We start from the raw sequence: 17,584 nt of genomic DNA, 5'->3' as shown, positions 1-17,584 counted from the left end.
TAACTAGAATGGTGACAGTAAGGGAGTCCGCAGTAGCGCAGTGGGTTGGGCGCAGGTGGCGCAAAGCACAAGGACTGGCTGAAGGATCCCGGTTCGAGCCCCTGGCTCCCCACCTGCAGGGGAATCGCTTCACAAGCGGTGAAGCAGGTCTGCAGGTGTCTATCTTTCTCTTCTCCTCTTTGTCTTCCCCTCCTCTCTCCATTTCTCTCTGTCCTATCCAACAACAATGACATCAATCATAACTACAACAATAAAATGAGGGCAACAAAAAGGAATAAATAATAAATAAAAAAAAGAATGGTGACAGTAAATCATGTGGCTATTTGACCATTAGAATATCATTTTGATGCTCTTAATGTTTAATGTTCAGGTACATTTTTTTCCCACCTTAACAATGCTACTTTATATATATTTGGATCATTGAGTGGATTTCAGTCAGTGTAACAGGATACTCATATGTTGTGCAAGGAGCCACAAGGGGTTCATTGTACAAAATAGTGCAGACATAGTAAATATGTATGTTTATTACTACAATTTTCCTGTAGATGGCAATAGCATGGTTTGTTCTAATAAAAGCAGTATAGATGGTAATTAAGTCTTTTGAAGAAAGGACACACAATTAAATCTTTTGAAGAAGGGACTAATGGTTAACTTGAATTAACAGTGAATGTTCAAATCAGAACATAATGGTCACCCAAATCAAATGAGTCTCTGCACATAAATAGAAGTAAATTCACAGGATGCCAGCAAAATTCACAAATATTTTGGTTTATAAGCTCAGCTTGAACCTCCACACAGTAAATGTAATAAAATAAGTCTTATTAGACTAAGATAGATTTTATTGCTATATGATGTTAAAATATTTAACAAAAATCTGGGGAGGGTTTATTTTAAATTTGAGGCATTAAATAACATTTTGATTAATGTTTTCATAATCTATTATCTCATTGATTGAATGTTCCTAAAATTCTTGATTGATTAAAAGGGAATTAGTTAGGAGGGTTACTGAGGGAAAATAGGGATTAAATAATATAGCCCATATACCGTCTGTCAATCATCTGGTAGCATTTCTTCATCCAGCCTAGGCCTGGCATCTTCCGTCTTGGGGTTGCACCATTCAAGTAAACAATCATATAGTCTTCAGCTACCATCAGTTCTAAAGTACTTATTACATATCTGATTATAGGAAGGAAGAGGAGTATTTTCAGTTCCCACACAATACATTTCATCTTATTCACACCACAATTATATAACATTTGAATTACAGTGTGACATTTAAGAATGGTTTTACATATTACTTCTTCACCTTAAGAACAATGCATTGACCTAAGAACGTTTCTCTGGGAGTAGTGCTCATAAATTTGTACAGTTGTATCTTTCTGTATATATGTATATGTGTGTGTGTGTATTGCCAAATTAGAGAAGTATATGAGTTAAAAACACAATTTGAGTTAAAAACCCAATTTATCCCAAAATGACAGCAATACTATATGTTAAGGGAAACTCAGATTAAATAAAGGCAGATACAAGTGAAGTCAAGTTTTGTCAGTTGCCTGAGAGCATGCTAGCAGGGAACAAAAATACTTAACCTAAAGGAAATACTACATTATTAAAACCTCAAGGTAAACTGTTCATTTCACTTTTGATCTGTCCTACTGACAAGAAAGTTCTTTTAAAGCTTTAGCCCTCTTGAGCAATGCTCCTTGACAAAGATTTCATTGATTTTTCTATCAAAGGCTTAGAATATTCAACATAATCTACTGCCTTTTATTAAAGATACTCTATTTGCCATTATTCTTCCACAAGCATTAACTCAAAGCATTTTGTCATAAATGTTACTCACAGGAAAAGATTTTCCATGACATAGTGGTAATCCGCCCGATTGCTGTCTGGCAGAAAACAGGCAGCAAACACAATGATGGCATTTAGACCGTCCCCATAGTATCCTGGGGAGTGTGTGGGGGGGGCAAACAAAAAGACATTTACTACCAAGTGAAAGTTTTTAACAAGATAATGTTTAATCTAAAGGACAAATCTAGAAGCCTCTGCAAGTATATGGACATGAATATAATAATAGGCACATCCTTCTATGGGCTATACTTCTGCCAGTATCCACTTATACTACCTTTAAATGGCTAATCTTGAATACAGTGTGAATATATTTTCATATGGAAGCATATATGTCTATATTTTATGAATAGTTATATATGTTTCACATTCCATGAATAGGGCATATAAATATTCAACTTAGCTAAGGATGAGAGGCTTAACATTTTGAATTATGGGTTTCTACTTTATATGAAAGAGCAACTTTATATAATACTTTGTTCCTTTAGTGGTAGTGGTTAAAATAAGAGGCTCTGTCTGACCTTCTTTAGCTCTTTAGACCCCCATTAATTTGAATAGAAAATTTCGTCACTGACCTGCAATTTAGTCTGACTCTCACACTCCAGTGACCAGAGTAACCAAGTAAATACCTTTATTATTATTATTAATCTATATTAAGGCCTGGTGCATTCCTCTGGAGTATCACTGGAATCTCCAGATTCAATGGGTAGTGCAGGGATACACGGAAAGTCTGGTCAGGTCTAAAATAACTGAGCATAAAATTCAGAACCTAGGGAGTTGGGCGGTAGCGCAGCAGGTTAAGCGCTGGTGGTGCAAAGCCCAAGGACTGGTGTAAGGATCCTGGTTCAAGCCCCCGGCTCCCCACCTGCAGGGGAGTCGCTTCACAGGTGGTGAAGCAGGTCTGCAGGTGTCTATCTTCCTCTCACCCTCTCCATCTTCCCCTCCTCTCTCCATTTCTCTCTGTCCTATCGAACATCAATAACACGAATAACTACAACAATAAAACAACAAGGGCAACAAAAGGGAATAAATAAATAAATAGATAAATATTTTTTTTAAAAATTCATAACCTAGCCTCTTAAAGAAAAGAAGAGACTAAAAAAAAAAAACTTTGTCAAAGCTTCCTTCTCTTTTGAATTTTATGAGAATATGTACTTTTGGGAAAAGTGGAGAATTATTTCCTGGTAACATGAAGTAGGGAGGTGAGTGCTATTTTCAGGTAGTGGTGAAGACATAGGAGGTGGAATTAGGCAAGTGTGACTATTGAAACTTCCAGGATCCAGGAAAATATAGAGATATCTCAGGACATTTTAGGTATTTTTGAAAGCTCTGAAATAACTGTGGCATTGCCCCACCTTTTAAGCAAGTTGTGTGTTCTCACAGAGTCATTTCTGAAATTCACAGTAGATGTTAACAGAATATCTATATTCCATATACATATGGAATCAAAGTTCAAAATGGCAGCAATACACTGCATTCTAATGGTTTGGCAGTCCCTTTTAAACACTTGTAATTTAGTTATATAACAGAGTTCTGAACCCTGACATCATTAAGTAGAGATTTCCTCAAAGCTCAGAGGAGTATATACCATAGCCTCAAGCTTGAACCAAACCTCTTAGAGCTCTAAGTATTTCATTCTTTCAAAACTCTAAATACCCCTCTGGTGACTACATGACAATAAAATACTGTCTGGATATAGATTTGGACTAGTTTAGCTTTTGCAAAGATGTTTAATATGATGTTTTCTACAAAGACTAATAGTGTGATTCTCCCACAAAACCAGTGAGGGAAGAGGGAGAGAGCAACTAAAACCATATCAGATTAGAGGTTTGTGTGTCTCACACATATGAGGCTATTGTATGTAGTGTTCAACCTGCATATCTTAGATGGTATTGCCTTTGTGTGTATAGATGGAGACACCATTATAAAAAAGAGTTACTGTAACCTCCCTGTAGATTTTTTGTTTTAATTCCACCTTTTCAAATATGTAATTTAAGGGAAAAGAAAGCAGATAAATACTAAAACAATAAGTATTTGCTCCACCAATTTCATTTGATAATATACAACTACACAAAGACACAAAGCACAATAAAAAGGCTAGTTCATTAAAAGAGACAATGACATAATGAATCGAACTTAAAAGCAAGTATGAAAGTACCCTTTCAAAGGCATTTCTAAATATAGCTGTCTTGCTCATGGGTATCAAGATATATTTCAAGACTGCAAAATTATGTCAATATTTTTTCTGTTCTGGAGAATTTCTAGAAATTTCTAATTTTTTTTTTTTTTAGAAAGGGCTGAGGTTTCTTAACTATGTTTCAGTAGCAATTAAGAGCTATGCCAATACTCTCAGTCCTTAGATGGTTGTAGTGGCACCTTTGAGTTCATTTAACTTAGGATCATGATGACTCAGGAATGCCTCTTTTTATAAAAAGGACTAGAATTTACAAGTAAAGATGGCTTTTTGTGCTTTGGAGTGGAGAAATTGTATGAAGGAAAGAACAGGCAAGAAAGAGAGAGAGCATAGAACAAGGGATGGGAAGAAGATAAACAAAAGGAATTGAAAGGAAAATACTTCATGAAAGTTTTCCTTGCAGATCAAGAACTGGTGGTGACACTGTTGTCAGGCCTTTGAAAAAGTGCATCAGCTAAAATAAGCAGGCTTTTTTTTTTTTTTTTTTTTTTTTGGTTACTGGCAAGTGACTTCAAGGGGGGTCAACTAAATTTCTATTGTAAAAATGCAGCTTACTAAGTGAATTTTTGCCCATCAGCAACTATATAGTTCTAATGAAATTTAGTGTTTTAAAAAAACAAATTATTTTTTTAGCCTCTTCTCAATAATTGTGAGGTGTGTTTGGGGGTGGGTTGGGGTGGTATTGTTTAGATACATGAACAATCTCACCATGGAGCTTTCTGTTAACTCTGAAGCAATCATGCAAACCTTACCTGAGGCAGAAAAGAGTCATGAAAGGACATAACACAAGTTTGCTGGCCAACAAATGGAATGGAGAGAGAAGGAAAGATGGCACAGTCGCAACCAAAGCACACACACACACACGTTAGTCTGCAACTCTTCTCATTCTTTCCAGGATCATGTGTCCAATTAACACTGCAGAGAGAATGTTTACCTGAATCTCCTAAAATGAAATAAGAGAAGTAAAGAGACAAGAAAGGAAGCTCTTTATTACAATGTTTTGGCAAGAATAGTCGTGGTTATTTAAATGTGTTCTCTGGGGGCCAGACAGTGCTGTGCCTGGTAGAGTGCACACAATACTTAGGGTGCAAGGAAGGACCTGGGTTCAAGACCTTGATCCCCAGCTACAGGGGGGAAGCTTCACAAGCTGTGGAGCAGAGCTGCAAGCAGCTCTCTATCTCTCTCATCTCCCCTCCCCTCTCAATTTCTCTTTGTCCTATATACAAACAAACATGAAAATGACCTGGGGTCATCTTTAAAATCCAAGAGTTCAAGAAGCGTGCTCCAGGAGGTGGTGCAGTGGACAAAGCATTGGACTCTTAGGCCATGAGGTCCCAAATTCAATCCCGAAAGCACATGTACCAGAGTGATGTCTGGTTCTCTCTCTCTCTCTTTTTCTCTCTCTCTCTCTTCCTCCTCCCATCCTCAGTAATAAATAAATAAATCTTATAAAACACAAACAAAAAGATTCAAAAAGCAATTCTGGCCCCTAAGTAACCCCATACTTTCGGCTGAATGAAGCAACCCTGACCTCTTTTGTTGTGGTGGTCTGTTTGTTTTTATTTAAGCAATGTGAGGACTTATGGGTTCAGAAGAGATGATACTGGCTTTGAGGTTTGCCTCTTCTGGTGGATGGAGTACCTGACATCCACAGAAGTTAAATGATGTATCAAGGCCATAGTCTAAATGATGGCAAAGATAGTCTTGAACCTCAACATTCTACATTGTGTATAAGGCCTCTGGCAATAGCTCATATCTTTAACTATTTGTTCTAATACTGTTCTCCAGCACTGGCATTTCCAACTGATATGGACATTTGGTAAGTCAGGCTCTGAAGTAAATTTAAGCAACTCATTTAATTACCCATATCTTGTACTAGTGCTGTGCAGAGCACTCTACCACTGGCTCTTTTTTGTTTGCTTGAATGGGAAAACTTCCTTATAGTACAATGCAAGACACCAAAATACAATCTATATTCATTGTGGGGTACTGCTTTCTAAATGCCTGTGAGAAGCCAGGATGACCAGCTTAATAGATTGGTAGCTAAGAAGTATAGCTTTATCATCATTAAGGTCTAAGAAAGAGGTGTGAGCTTCCAACACAGAAGACAAAGTTATGACAAATTCAGAAGTAGCATCTGAACTGTATGTACCTACAGAGCACAGAGCTGTTGAGGATGCAGGAGGAGGTAGCATCTATTGTTCTGGGTGAATGTAGCAGGTGGGGGTGGGTTAGGTTGGGTACATTCATGCTGCCTGGAAGAGGACAAGACAGAGAGCCAAGAGAGGATATGTGGCTTTCCTGTCCAAAACAAAACAAAACAAAACAAAAAAAAGAAACACCAGACTGTCACACAGATGAAAATTCAAACACAACACATAATGGAGAGGAGCAGCTGCCAAGGTGAGAAGGTGACAGGGACAGAGAGCAAAGCAAATCAGGTCATTCTGATTCTGAAGCATCAGCTTTCTGTTTTCATAAAGAATGTGGTAGGTGGAAGCAGGAGCTTTTACTGACTCTAGTGTACTGATAATAATAATCAATCTCTTCTGATCTGGGCAGCATACTAGTGGGCTCAAACCACCCACTCAACCCTCCTAATTTCAATGTGGTTGAAAGTAGACAAGTAATTACTAAAGGAGTAAGTGATAACCCAGATGAGAGTGAAGCAGTGAGCTTCAGATGAGGGGGGTCTAAAGTTAAACCTGAAGGATAAAACAATTCATAGGTATTGTCATTCAGCGATATTAATGCAATGTTTTTACATTTTTTATTAGTGGTTTAATATTTATTTTTTTAAATATTTTTACACTTAATTTTAGAATGGACACAGGCTACCTATACCACCAGGTCTGGTTTTGTTTGCTTTTTATCTCTCCAAAGCAAACAAACCAAAAATGCCATGTTAGTGGTACAAAGGAAGTTTGATCCTCCAGGAAGACTGAGACTGCTCAGGTTATACTTTTCGTTATGAAAATAAAAGGCTTGATTCAGTAGTGGCCATTTTCTGTTATTTTCAGCCCCACCAGGCAGTTCTTATGAAAGGTCTTCCTTTACAGGAAATTGCCCCTGAGTCCCAAGTACCTATCCTGGGGACAAATTACCATTTCAGGTCAAATGAACAAGGAAAAGGAAGGTCACGGCCAAGGCTGCCTGTATGCATTTTCCTTCACTATCATGGCAAGAGTCATGGCCCTGATGCTTACATGCAGTTAGAAATGCATGGAATGAGGGTAGAAAATCTGCTAATGCAGGGAAGTTTGAAAAAAAAAAGTTTTCTGCTTGTAAGGGAGCTTAATGAAATGCTTATTCATAAATAAATGTTATTTCCCTGTCCCTGTTAAGGAAGAGAGAATTTAGAGAACAATGACTGCTTTGTCAGCTTACATGTTTTCTAGAATAGCTGAGTGGTTAGGGTGGAGCCTGTGGACTGCAGGAAAGGAGAACATGCAGCAGGAAAATTTAAAAATATATGATGTTTTCTGAAGTTGTTGACAATGTTAAATGTGTTGGTTGTGCTCATCTGATGATTTTTGCGAATTACAAATTAATCAAAGCTCCCAGAGCTCTAGGAAAGCACTGGAAACAAACAAACAAACAAAAAACCAACTTTACACTCTGCCTTTGTCCTTCAGTAAGCAGGTAAAGGCTTTGGATGGAAATAGACTGCTGTCAGATACAAAAATAATGGGGTTATAGAAAAGCACATTTCAGATAGGGAGAAAAAAAAACCCGAGATGAGTCTGAATATATTCCCTACAGCTTCTGAAGAGAATTCGGAAGATCATTTTATAACTAAAAGCACTTCTGGTATAACAATCTTACTATTGGCCGTGGTGGATACTCAAGAACAATTTAATCAAACCCTACCAACGACCAGTAAGGATTCCAAACAGGCATTATTCAACTGGACAACTATGGTTTGAAAAAAATTGAATAGAAGATCAAGCTCTCAAATGTAAGGTGAAAAGCTGCTTTTTCCCCCCTACATCAAGAAGTTATTTTCTCTGAGCAAGTACCCACCTGTTTATAGAATATCATGTATGTAGTGATATAGCTTAGCTCTATAGTCCCTTGAACAATGATAGCAGATAGGGTTTTTGCAATATCATACTACAGAAAGCCTTAGTTTCATTTTCTATATGTGTATATAAAAATATTATTGCTCCCTTCCCCACTTCCCAGGTCTACACAAAGCATGGCTACCTCCATGAGAAATGACTCTTCTGTAAGGCTCAATGACTTTCATGTCAATACGTTGCTCTTGTTCTCCAATCACCACTGTCCTCCACAACCGGTTGTCTTCCCTCTCCTCTTCAGCCGTATATTCTGGAATAGACTCTGACTCTTGACCAGAATCTTTGTTGGCTGTGGAATCCTCTGAAAAGGAAGCAAAGGGCAGGCTTAGGGAAGGAAGGCCTCCACCATTGAAGCAGTTCAACACTTACTTACCTTTTGTCAGAATCAATCTGTTGGAACTCCTTATTAAGAGACTTAAAGGACACTCAATAAAGTTTTATTTATTGACTGACTTACCCATATCCATTGCTAAGGTCAATCTGAGGGTGGAACAGGACAAGACTAGAGCTATCCTATCTTGATAGGGGTCCAGTGAGACATAGACTGGGTTCATTTCATACTTGATTTCATATGTTGAAGACTATACTAAATCAAGTCCAGCTAACCTTGCTTTTCTTAGATCACATTAGTCTTTTGGAAGCACTCATCCTGCTATCTTGATGATATCACCAGCATAAACCTTCATTCTAAGACTCTCAGAATGGAGGTGGACTTCCTTCTCCACTAGGAGCACATCTGAATATAAATCTAGTATAACTTCTTACTGATTTTTCAAAATATGCCACAGAAAGATTTTGATTGTAAACTACAAAAAACTTTGTAGACCAGAAATGACCCAAAATCATATATACAGAAGGTTATTTGTTATTGCATAAGGAAATAAAAAAAAGTCCACTGAATATTCTTTGGGGACAAATTTATTACCCAACTGGCATATTTAAAAATGTTAAGTGTTGTGGTCTGGGAGGTGGTGCAGTGGATAAAGCACTGGATTCTCTACAATGAGGTCCCAAGTTCAATCCCTGGCAGAACATGTGCCAGAGTGATGTCTGATTCTTTCTCTCTCCCCTATCTTTTTCATAAACAAATAAGCAAATTCTAAAAAATGTCAAATATTTCTTTTAAGATTTAATTTATTGATTGATACACAAGGAAGGATGGTGAGAGAGAATTATGAGGTTGTGAGTTTCTTGGAGTAAGAAACTGTGACTGGATCACCTTCAGTATAAAAATAAACCATGTGTAACAAAAGTCAACTACAAATGGATCAAGGACCTGGATGTTAGACCAAAAACTATAAAATATTTAGAGGAAAATATTGGCAGAACTCTTTCTCATCTAAACCTCAAGGGCATCTTTATTTTTTATTTATTTATTTATTTATTTAAATATTTATTTTATTTATTTATTCCCTTTTGTTGCCCTTGTTGTTTTATTGTTGTAGTTATTATTGTTGTTGTCGTTGTTGTTGGATAGGACAGAGAGAAATGGAGAGAGGAGGGGAAGACAGAGAGGAGGAGAGAAAGATAGACACCTGAAGACCTGCTTCACCGCCTGTGAAGCAACTCCCCTGCAGGTGGGGAGCCAGGATTCGAACCAGGATCCTTATGCCGGTCCTTGTGCTTTGCGCCACCTGTGCTTAACCCGCTGCACTACAGCCCGACTCCCTCAAGGGCATCTTTAATGACACAAACTCATTTACAAGGAAGACTAAATCAAAAAAGAAATCAATATGACTACATCAAATTGAAAAGCTTCTGCACAGCAAAAGAAACCATCACACAAAGAGACCTCTCACAGAATGGGAGAAGACCTTTACATGCCATACATCAGACAAGAGGCAAATAACCAAAAAATATATAAAGAGCTCACCAAACTTAGCAACAAAAAAACAAATGACCCAATTCAAAAGTAGCAGAGAATATGAATATTCACCAAAAAGAGCCCCAAAAGGCCAAAAACATATGAAAAATTGCTCCATGTCAGTGATTGCCAGAGAAATGTAAGTAAAAACAACAGTGAAATACCACCTTACCCCTGTGAGAATGTCATACACCAAAAAAAAAACGAAAACAAAAACAAACAACAAAAAAAAACGACAGCAACAACAAATGCTGAAAAGGTTGTAGGAACAAAGGAACCCTTTTTTTTTTTTTTTTTTCATCCAGGGTCATTGCTGGGCTCAGTGCCTGCACCATGAATCCACTGCTCCTGGAGACCATTTCCCCCCTTTTTGTTGCCCTTGTTGTTGTAGCCTCGTTGTGGTTATTAATATTGCCTTTGTTGATGTTGTTCGTTGTTGGATAGGACAGAGAGAAATGGAGAGAGGAGGGGGAGACAGATAGGGGGAGAGAAAGATAGACACCTGCAGACCTGCTTCACCACCTTTGAAGTGACTCCCCTGTAGGTGGGGAGCTGGGGGCTCGAACCGGGATCCTTACGCCGGTCCCTGCGCTTTGCACCACATGCGCTTAACCCACTGCGCCACCGCCCGACCCCCCAAAGGAACCCTTCTACACTGCAGGTGGGAATGTAAATTGGCCCAACTCCTGTGGAGAGCAGTCTGAAGAACCCTCACAGGGCTAGAAATGGACCTTCCATGTGACCCAGTAATTCCTCTCCTAGAGATATATCCTAAGGACTCCATAACACCCAATAACAAAAAGATATGAGTATACCTACGCTCATAGCAACACAATTTGTAATAGCCAAAACCTGGAAGCAACCCAGGTGCCCAACAACAGATGAATGGCTGAGACAGTTGTGGTATATATACACCATGGGATACTACTCAGCTATTAAGAATAATGAACCCATCTTGAATGGAGCTAGAAGATATTATGTTAAGTGAGATAAGTCAGAAAGAGAAGGATGACTATGAGATGTCCCACTCATAAACATAAGATGAGAAAGAAGAACAGAAAGGGAAACACAAAGCAGAACTTGGACTGCATTTGAAATATTGCACCAAAGTAAAAAACTCTGGGTGAAGGGTGAGGGTAGATTTTCAGCTTCACTATATAGGGGTGACAGTGGTGGTAGGAATGGTGTTAATATACACTCCTATTAACCTATAGTCATATAAATCACTATTTAATCAATATGAGAGGGGAAAAAATAGATTGAATGTCTCAAACTTTTTGAAGCATAGATCCCAGTTCTGTGTATATATCCCTTTAATGTAATCACTAAAGTCTTCAAATTGGTAACCTGATTGAATTTTAACAGTGGGCTTAATTTAATACTTTTTTTTTTTTTTTTGCGCCTCCAGGTTTATTGCTGGGTCTCGATGCCTGTACTAGAATCCACTGCTCCTGGAGACCATTTTTTCCCCTTTTATTGCTCTTGTTGTCTATCATTGTTGTGGTTATTATTGTTGTTATTGTTATTGTTGTCATTGTTGGATAGGACAGAGAGAAATTGAGAGAGGAGGGGAAAACAGAGGGGGGGATAGAAAGATAGACACCTGCAGACCTGTTTCACCGCCTGTGAAGCAACCCCCCTGCATGTGGGGAGCCAGGGGCTCGAACCAGAATCCTTACACAGGTCCTTGCACTTCGCACTTATGGCACTGTGCTATCACCCGGCCCCCTAATAATGACTTTTTCTTTGAAATATTAAATCATCTATAATCTTAGACCAAAGAGACCAGAAGCAACTAGCTGCATCACTATATAAGATACAGCTAAATGTAAATAGCATTAAATGATATAAATCATGGTGAGGTCTTGTATGATACAGAAAGTCCTAACAATGGGATTTTTCAAAGTCAACCAAATTTCCAAATAACTTGGTTATAAAAATAATTATTGGCTTCTTAAACCCTAAGACAGCAGGAACCTTCCACATTCTCTATAAAACCCACATCTCTCCCAGTCCTGAATCCTCAGAGGTGGGGCTCATCTTCCAGCAGGCTTCTCTAGACTCTTATCAATTGATACTGCATTGGCTGATCTCAACTTAATCAATGCAACCAGTACCTCCTCGACCTGTTTCACTTTGGACTGTGTCTACAGACAACAGGCCTGCAATGTCAGCCCTTCAGCTCCTGTACTCTGACACCAAGTTGCAAATGCTACCATGATGCCAACCTGACTTGCCTGGGCAGATGACCTCACCAATGTACCCTGGAACCTCACCTCTCCAGAGCCCTGCCCCACTAGGGAAAGAGAGAAGCAGGCTGGGAGTATGGATCGACCTGCCAATGCCCATTCTCAACAGAGAAGTAATTACAGAAGTCAGACCTTCTACCTTCTGCATCCCATAATTATCCTTGTTCCATTCTTTCTAAGAGATAAAGAATAGGAAAACTGGGGGTTGGGCGGTAGCGCAGCAGGTTAAGCACATGTGGCACAAAGTGCAAAGACAGAATAAGGATCCTGGTTCGAGCCCCCCACTTCCCACCTGCAGGGGAGTCGCTTCACAGGTGATGAAGCAGGTCTGCAAGTGTCTGTCTTTCTCTCCCCCTCTCTGTCTTCCCCTCCTCTCTTCATTTCTCTCTGTTCTATCCAACAACAACAACATCAATAACAACAACAATAATAACCACGACAATAAAAACCAACAAGGGCAACAAAAGGGAAAATAAATATTAAAAAAATAGGAAATCTTTCAAGGGAGGGGGTGGGGTACAGAACTCTCATAGTGGGAACTGTGTGGAATTGCACCCCTCTTATCCTATGGTCTTGTCAGTATTTTTTATTTTATAAATAAATTTAAAAATAAAAATAAATCATACTAATATATAATACTTAGCTTGGAAATCTTCATAAAACTCTCACTAAAATTTGAGAGATGGAGGGGGTCAAGTGGTAGTCCAGCAGGTTAAGCACACATGGCACCAAGCTTGGACAAGTTCCCAGAAATGTAAGTGATCCATAAAGGAACCATAACAAAGCCATTAGGTTGCAGAATATTGTTCAAGACACATTCAAACATATCAAATTACCAATGACTTAGAATAGCAAAATGAAGTCCAGTTGGAAACCAATCCTAGCTCTTTTTTTGCCATGACCAACAGTTATTGTCATCTGCGGAGCTTTGCCCCCACTTAATTCCTCCATATTCCAACCAATACTTCTTTAAAATTTCAATAGCTAAATAGGAGTATAGATTAACACAGTTCCTACCACCATAGATCTATGTCCCTATGCCCAGCCCCCCTTCAAATGAGCTTAAAACTTATCCTCCTCCCTTACCCCCAGTCTTTTACTTTTGTGCAATATTCCAAATGCAGTTCAAGTTCTGCTTTGTGTTCCCCTTTCTGTCCTTCTTTCTCAATTTATGTTTAAGAGTGGGGTCATCCCCTACTTATTTTTCTCTCTTTGGCTTATCGAAACATGATTTCTTCAAGCTCCATCCAAGATGGGTCAAAGCAGATGGGTTCATTATTCTTTTTTTTTTTTAATTTTTTATTTAAGAAAGGATTAATGAACAAAAACATAAGGTAGGAGGGGTACAACTCCACACAATTCCCACCACCCAATCCCCATAACCCACCCCCTCCCATGATAGCTTTCCCATTCTCTAGCCCTCTGGGAGCATGGACCCAGGGTCGTTGAGGGTTGCAGAAGGTAGAAGGTCTGGCTTCTGTAATTGCTTCCCCGCTGAACAGAGACTTCACGTGTGGAATGACAACCCTTCAGCTTCATTACTCGGGTGAGACCTTTCCTTTTATAGTACACTCTAATTTCATGTCAGGTAGTTCACTTTCTAACAAAGTCCCATAACCTAGATATACACCAGTTTCTGTGAGAGAGAGCTTATGTACACACGTATCCATAAACTACTGCAAAATATATACCTGAAAGCAGAAGTACACTAGAGTTTGCAGTGAGTACCTCCCTAACACTTCCTCTCCACTATTCCAAGCTTGGGATCCATGATTGCTCAACAAATTGTTTGGCTTCATATGTTAACTCTCTTTTCAATCACCAGGTTCCAGATGCCACCAGGATGCTGGCCAGGCTTCCCTGGATTGAAGACCCCACCAATGTGTCCTGGAGCTCAGCTTCCCCAGAGACACACCTTACTAGGGAAAGAGAGAGGCAGACTGGGAGTATGGACCGACCAGTCAACGCCCAGGTTCATTATTCTTAATAGCTGAGTAGTATTCCATTGTGTATATATACCACAACTTACTCTGCCACTCAAATGGTGTTGACACCTGGGTTGCTTCTAGGTTTTTGTTTTTACAAATTGTGCTGCTGTGAACATATGAATGCACAGATATTTTTTGGATTAGTGTGTTTGACTCCTTAGGATATATCCCTAGGAGAGGAATTGCTGGGTCATAAGTAAGGTCCATTTCAGCCTAATGAGGGTTTTTCAGACTACTCTCCACAGGGGTTGTACCAATTTACTTCCCACTAGCAGTGCAGGAGGTTCCTTTGTCCCCACAACTTTTCCAACATTTGTTGTTGATAGTCTTTCTGATGTATGGCATTATTAACAGGGGTGAAGTGGCATCTCATTATTGTCTTTATTTGCATTTCTCTGGCAGTCAGTGAAGGGGAGCAAGTTTTCATATGTTTGTTAGCTTTTTGGATCTCTTCTTTGGTTAATATTCTGTTCATATCCTCTCCATTTTTTAATACATTTTTTGTTTTTTTGTTGCTGAGTTTGGTGAGCTCTTTATATATTTTAGTTATTACCCTCTTGCCTGGTGTATGACATTTAAAGATCTTCTCCCATTCTGGAAGGGGTCTCTTCATGTGATGGTTCCTTTTGCTGTGCAGAAGCTTTTTATACTTACTGGTTTACTTATTGGTTGGGAAGGAGCAACCTTTAGGTCCAAGTTAAGTGCCTAGTACCACTTATGTAGATCTTTCTATCTGTATTAGATTCCCTTTCTGGAATCCCCACCAGCTTGGGTGAGAGCTATGTGATACTCAACAGCCTTCCTAGGTCCCATTTTTTTCATTGGTCTCTGGTCCCTCAGAACTCTAGGTTCTTATATGGGATTTCTTTTCTTTTTAAATTTTATTTATTTTTTATTATTGGCTAAAGTCAGAGAGAAATTGAGAAAGGAGGGAGAGATAGAGAAGGAAAGAGACAAAGAGACACCTGCAGCCTTACTTCACCACTTGTGAAGCTTTCTCCCAGCAGGTGGGGGCCAGGAGGTTGAACCCAAGTCCTTGTGTACTGTAATATGTGCACTTAACCAGGTGCACCACCACCTGGTCCCCTGGGATTTGTTTTCCAATGTCTCTAAACACATGTTTTTTCTTGCAAAGGAAACAATATCATCTTTTTGATTGCAGAGTAGTATTCTATGGAGTAAATGTCCCATAACTTCTTTATCTAGTCATCTGGATAAAGAAAATAAATGTGATTCTTAAAAGATCAGAACCCTTTTTAAAAAGTATTATTCCTAGTGTTTCTCAGAGTGAGGCTTAATGTTAAGTGTTTTCTCTCTGCCCCCCCCCTCCGTTGTCTCCTTTCCTTTCCTTTCCTCTCCACCCTCCTCCCACCCTTTTCCTACATCTTTTGATTGATATTAATGGGAAAAATAAGTTACTTAAGAACAAGGGGTGCAGAAATTTTTCTTAAGTTATAGAAGGCAACAATATACTATAGGAAAATGCAAACAGCTTTATTCATTCCCTTGAACTAGCACTACCTTCATAATCATAATCCTGTTGTTGCAACTCTAAATTACTATCCTCCCTCTTAGCCATTATTTTCTTAATTTTCAGGTCTCATTAAATCTCTATCCCTTAGGCCATCCAATTTAATTTCTATTCCCATATACTTTTCACTGAGAGACAGTTTATTTTGTCTCCTTTTCCCAATAATAAGCTTTTCTCCCTAGTGACTATTGTAGTCCATTAAACTCTCTCACACAAGGGAGAAGTCAATACAAACATTTTCTTAAGTTTTTTATGAGATGGTTTAGCGAGTTCTTGAATGTACTATACCAGAAAGAACACAATGAGGTATTGATCAATGCATTATTAGTGCCTACTTTGGACTAACTGCACATGACTGTAACTATGGCCTTGCATTTGTAGGGGCATGTGTCTTTGAAATGTGAATAGTTTTTATTTCACATTGATACTGTGAATGATTTTAGAAGACATTATGTTTAAACTTTTTCTTTTTAGAGGAAAGACATCCTGTATACGGAAGTCTTTAAATTTCTTTCGCTTACAAAAAGAAGATAGCACATATGTTTGAGTGTAAAAAGTTGACCTACAAAATTACAAAGAAAGATCATCCTTTCAGACAGAACTGTTATGAGATAAGTTTGCCTGTGGGTAAAACAAAATAAGCTTACCACTTGAATAGTTCATATGCAGAGCTAAATCACTGAATTGATTTTATAAGTTGGTTGCCTGAAGGCTATGTAATTAATAGGAGACTGTAGATAGGTGAGTTTAAAGAAATGATTCCCTCTTTCTAGCCCTATTCTCAACTCTGACACATTCTTTCGAGACAATATTTTGGGTTCACCTCCATGTTAGCTATCAAGCTCAGGCAAAATTTACTAAAGTCATGGGCTCCTAGGAACATACCTAAAACAGACTGTCTAGCTTCTTTCCACCCTAAATCCCTATTATCATCTGCTCTAGCCTTACTTTTGGATTCCTGTTTATTAAACACTTTGTCCTGCTTTATATCACACTGCCTTTCAGCCACCAAGTTTCAATACTGCTATGGTCCATACTGACTTCACTGGGCAGACAATTTCACCAATGTGTCCAGGAAACAAACTCACCTCTCCAAAGCCCTACCCCATGAGGGAAAAATAGGCTGGAAGTATGAATCGATCTTCCAATGCCCATGTTTAGTGGGAAAACAATTACAGAAGCTAGAATTCCCACCTTCTGCACCCCATAAAGAATTTAATCTATATTCCCAGAGGGGGAGAAATGTTAGTGGATGATGACCACAGCATTCTGAACTCCAATTCAATCAGGACTTGGAGAGAGTAGAGGAAAAAAGGAAGGACATTTGGAAGTAGTATGTGTAGGTGTGACTTGGGGAAAAAAAGAGAAGGCAGAAACAGGAAAAAAAAGGGTATGTATATATAGATATATAGATATATAGATATATAGATATATAGATGATATATAGATATATAAATATAATAGTCAACCCATATCTGTGACCTTGGGAGAACTATTGCAGCTTCCAATAGAGGGAATAGTGACACAGAACTCTGGTGGTGGGAATGATGTGGAATTATACCCCTGCTATCTTACAATTTTATAAATCAATATTAAATCACTAGTAAATTTTTAAAAACAGATATAAATGTCTCTCTGGTTACTGTAATTAATGCCACTATATCTCACATAGAAAGCTGTCATTTGGGAGTCGGGCGGTAGTGCAGCGGGTTAAGCGCAGGTAGTGATAAGTGCAAGGACCAGCGTAAGGATCCCCGTTTGAGCCCCCGCCTCCCCACCTGTAGGGGAGTTGCTTCACAAGTGGTGAAGCAGGTCTGTAGGTGTCTGTCTT

At 38.7% G+C, this 17,584-nt stretch overlaps 1 protein-coding gene across 1 annotated transcript in view; it reads right to left on the bottom strand.

The window, feature by feature from the left end:
• Positions 1 to 17,584, bottom strand: part of PRUNE2 (prune homolog 2 with BCH domain) — a 328,462-nt gene that overhangs the window by 27,477 nt on the left and 283,401 nt on the right. Inside the window, exons 12-14 of the mRNA XM_060199543.1 lie at positions 8,249 to 8,422; positions 1,844 to 1,946; positions 1,045 to 1,176 (exon numbers count right to left, since the gene is read on the bottom strand). Of these exons, the coding sequence (XP_060055526.1) occupies positions 1,045 to 1,176; positions 1,844 to 1,946; positions 8,249 to 8,422 (409 nt within the window). The remainder of the gene's footprint in view (positions 1 to 1,044; positions 1,177 to 1,843; positions 1,947 to 8,248; positions 8,423 to 17,584) is intronic.

This window comes from Erinaceus europaeus, chromosome 10, assembly GCF_950295315.1.
Source record: "Erinaceus europaeus chromosome 10, mEriEur2.1, whole genome shotgun sequence".
Taxonomy (NCBI): Eukaryota; Metazoa; Chordata; class Mammalia; order Eulipotyphla; family Erinaceidae; genus Erinaceus; species Erinaceus europaeus.
The sequence above is the reverse complement of the archived record's forward strand: the minus strand, read 5'-3'. Positions and strand labels throughout refer to the sequence as shown.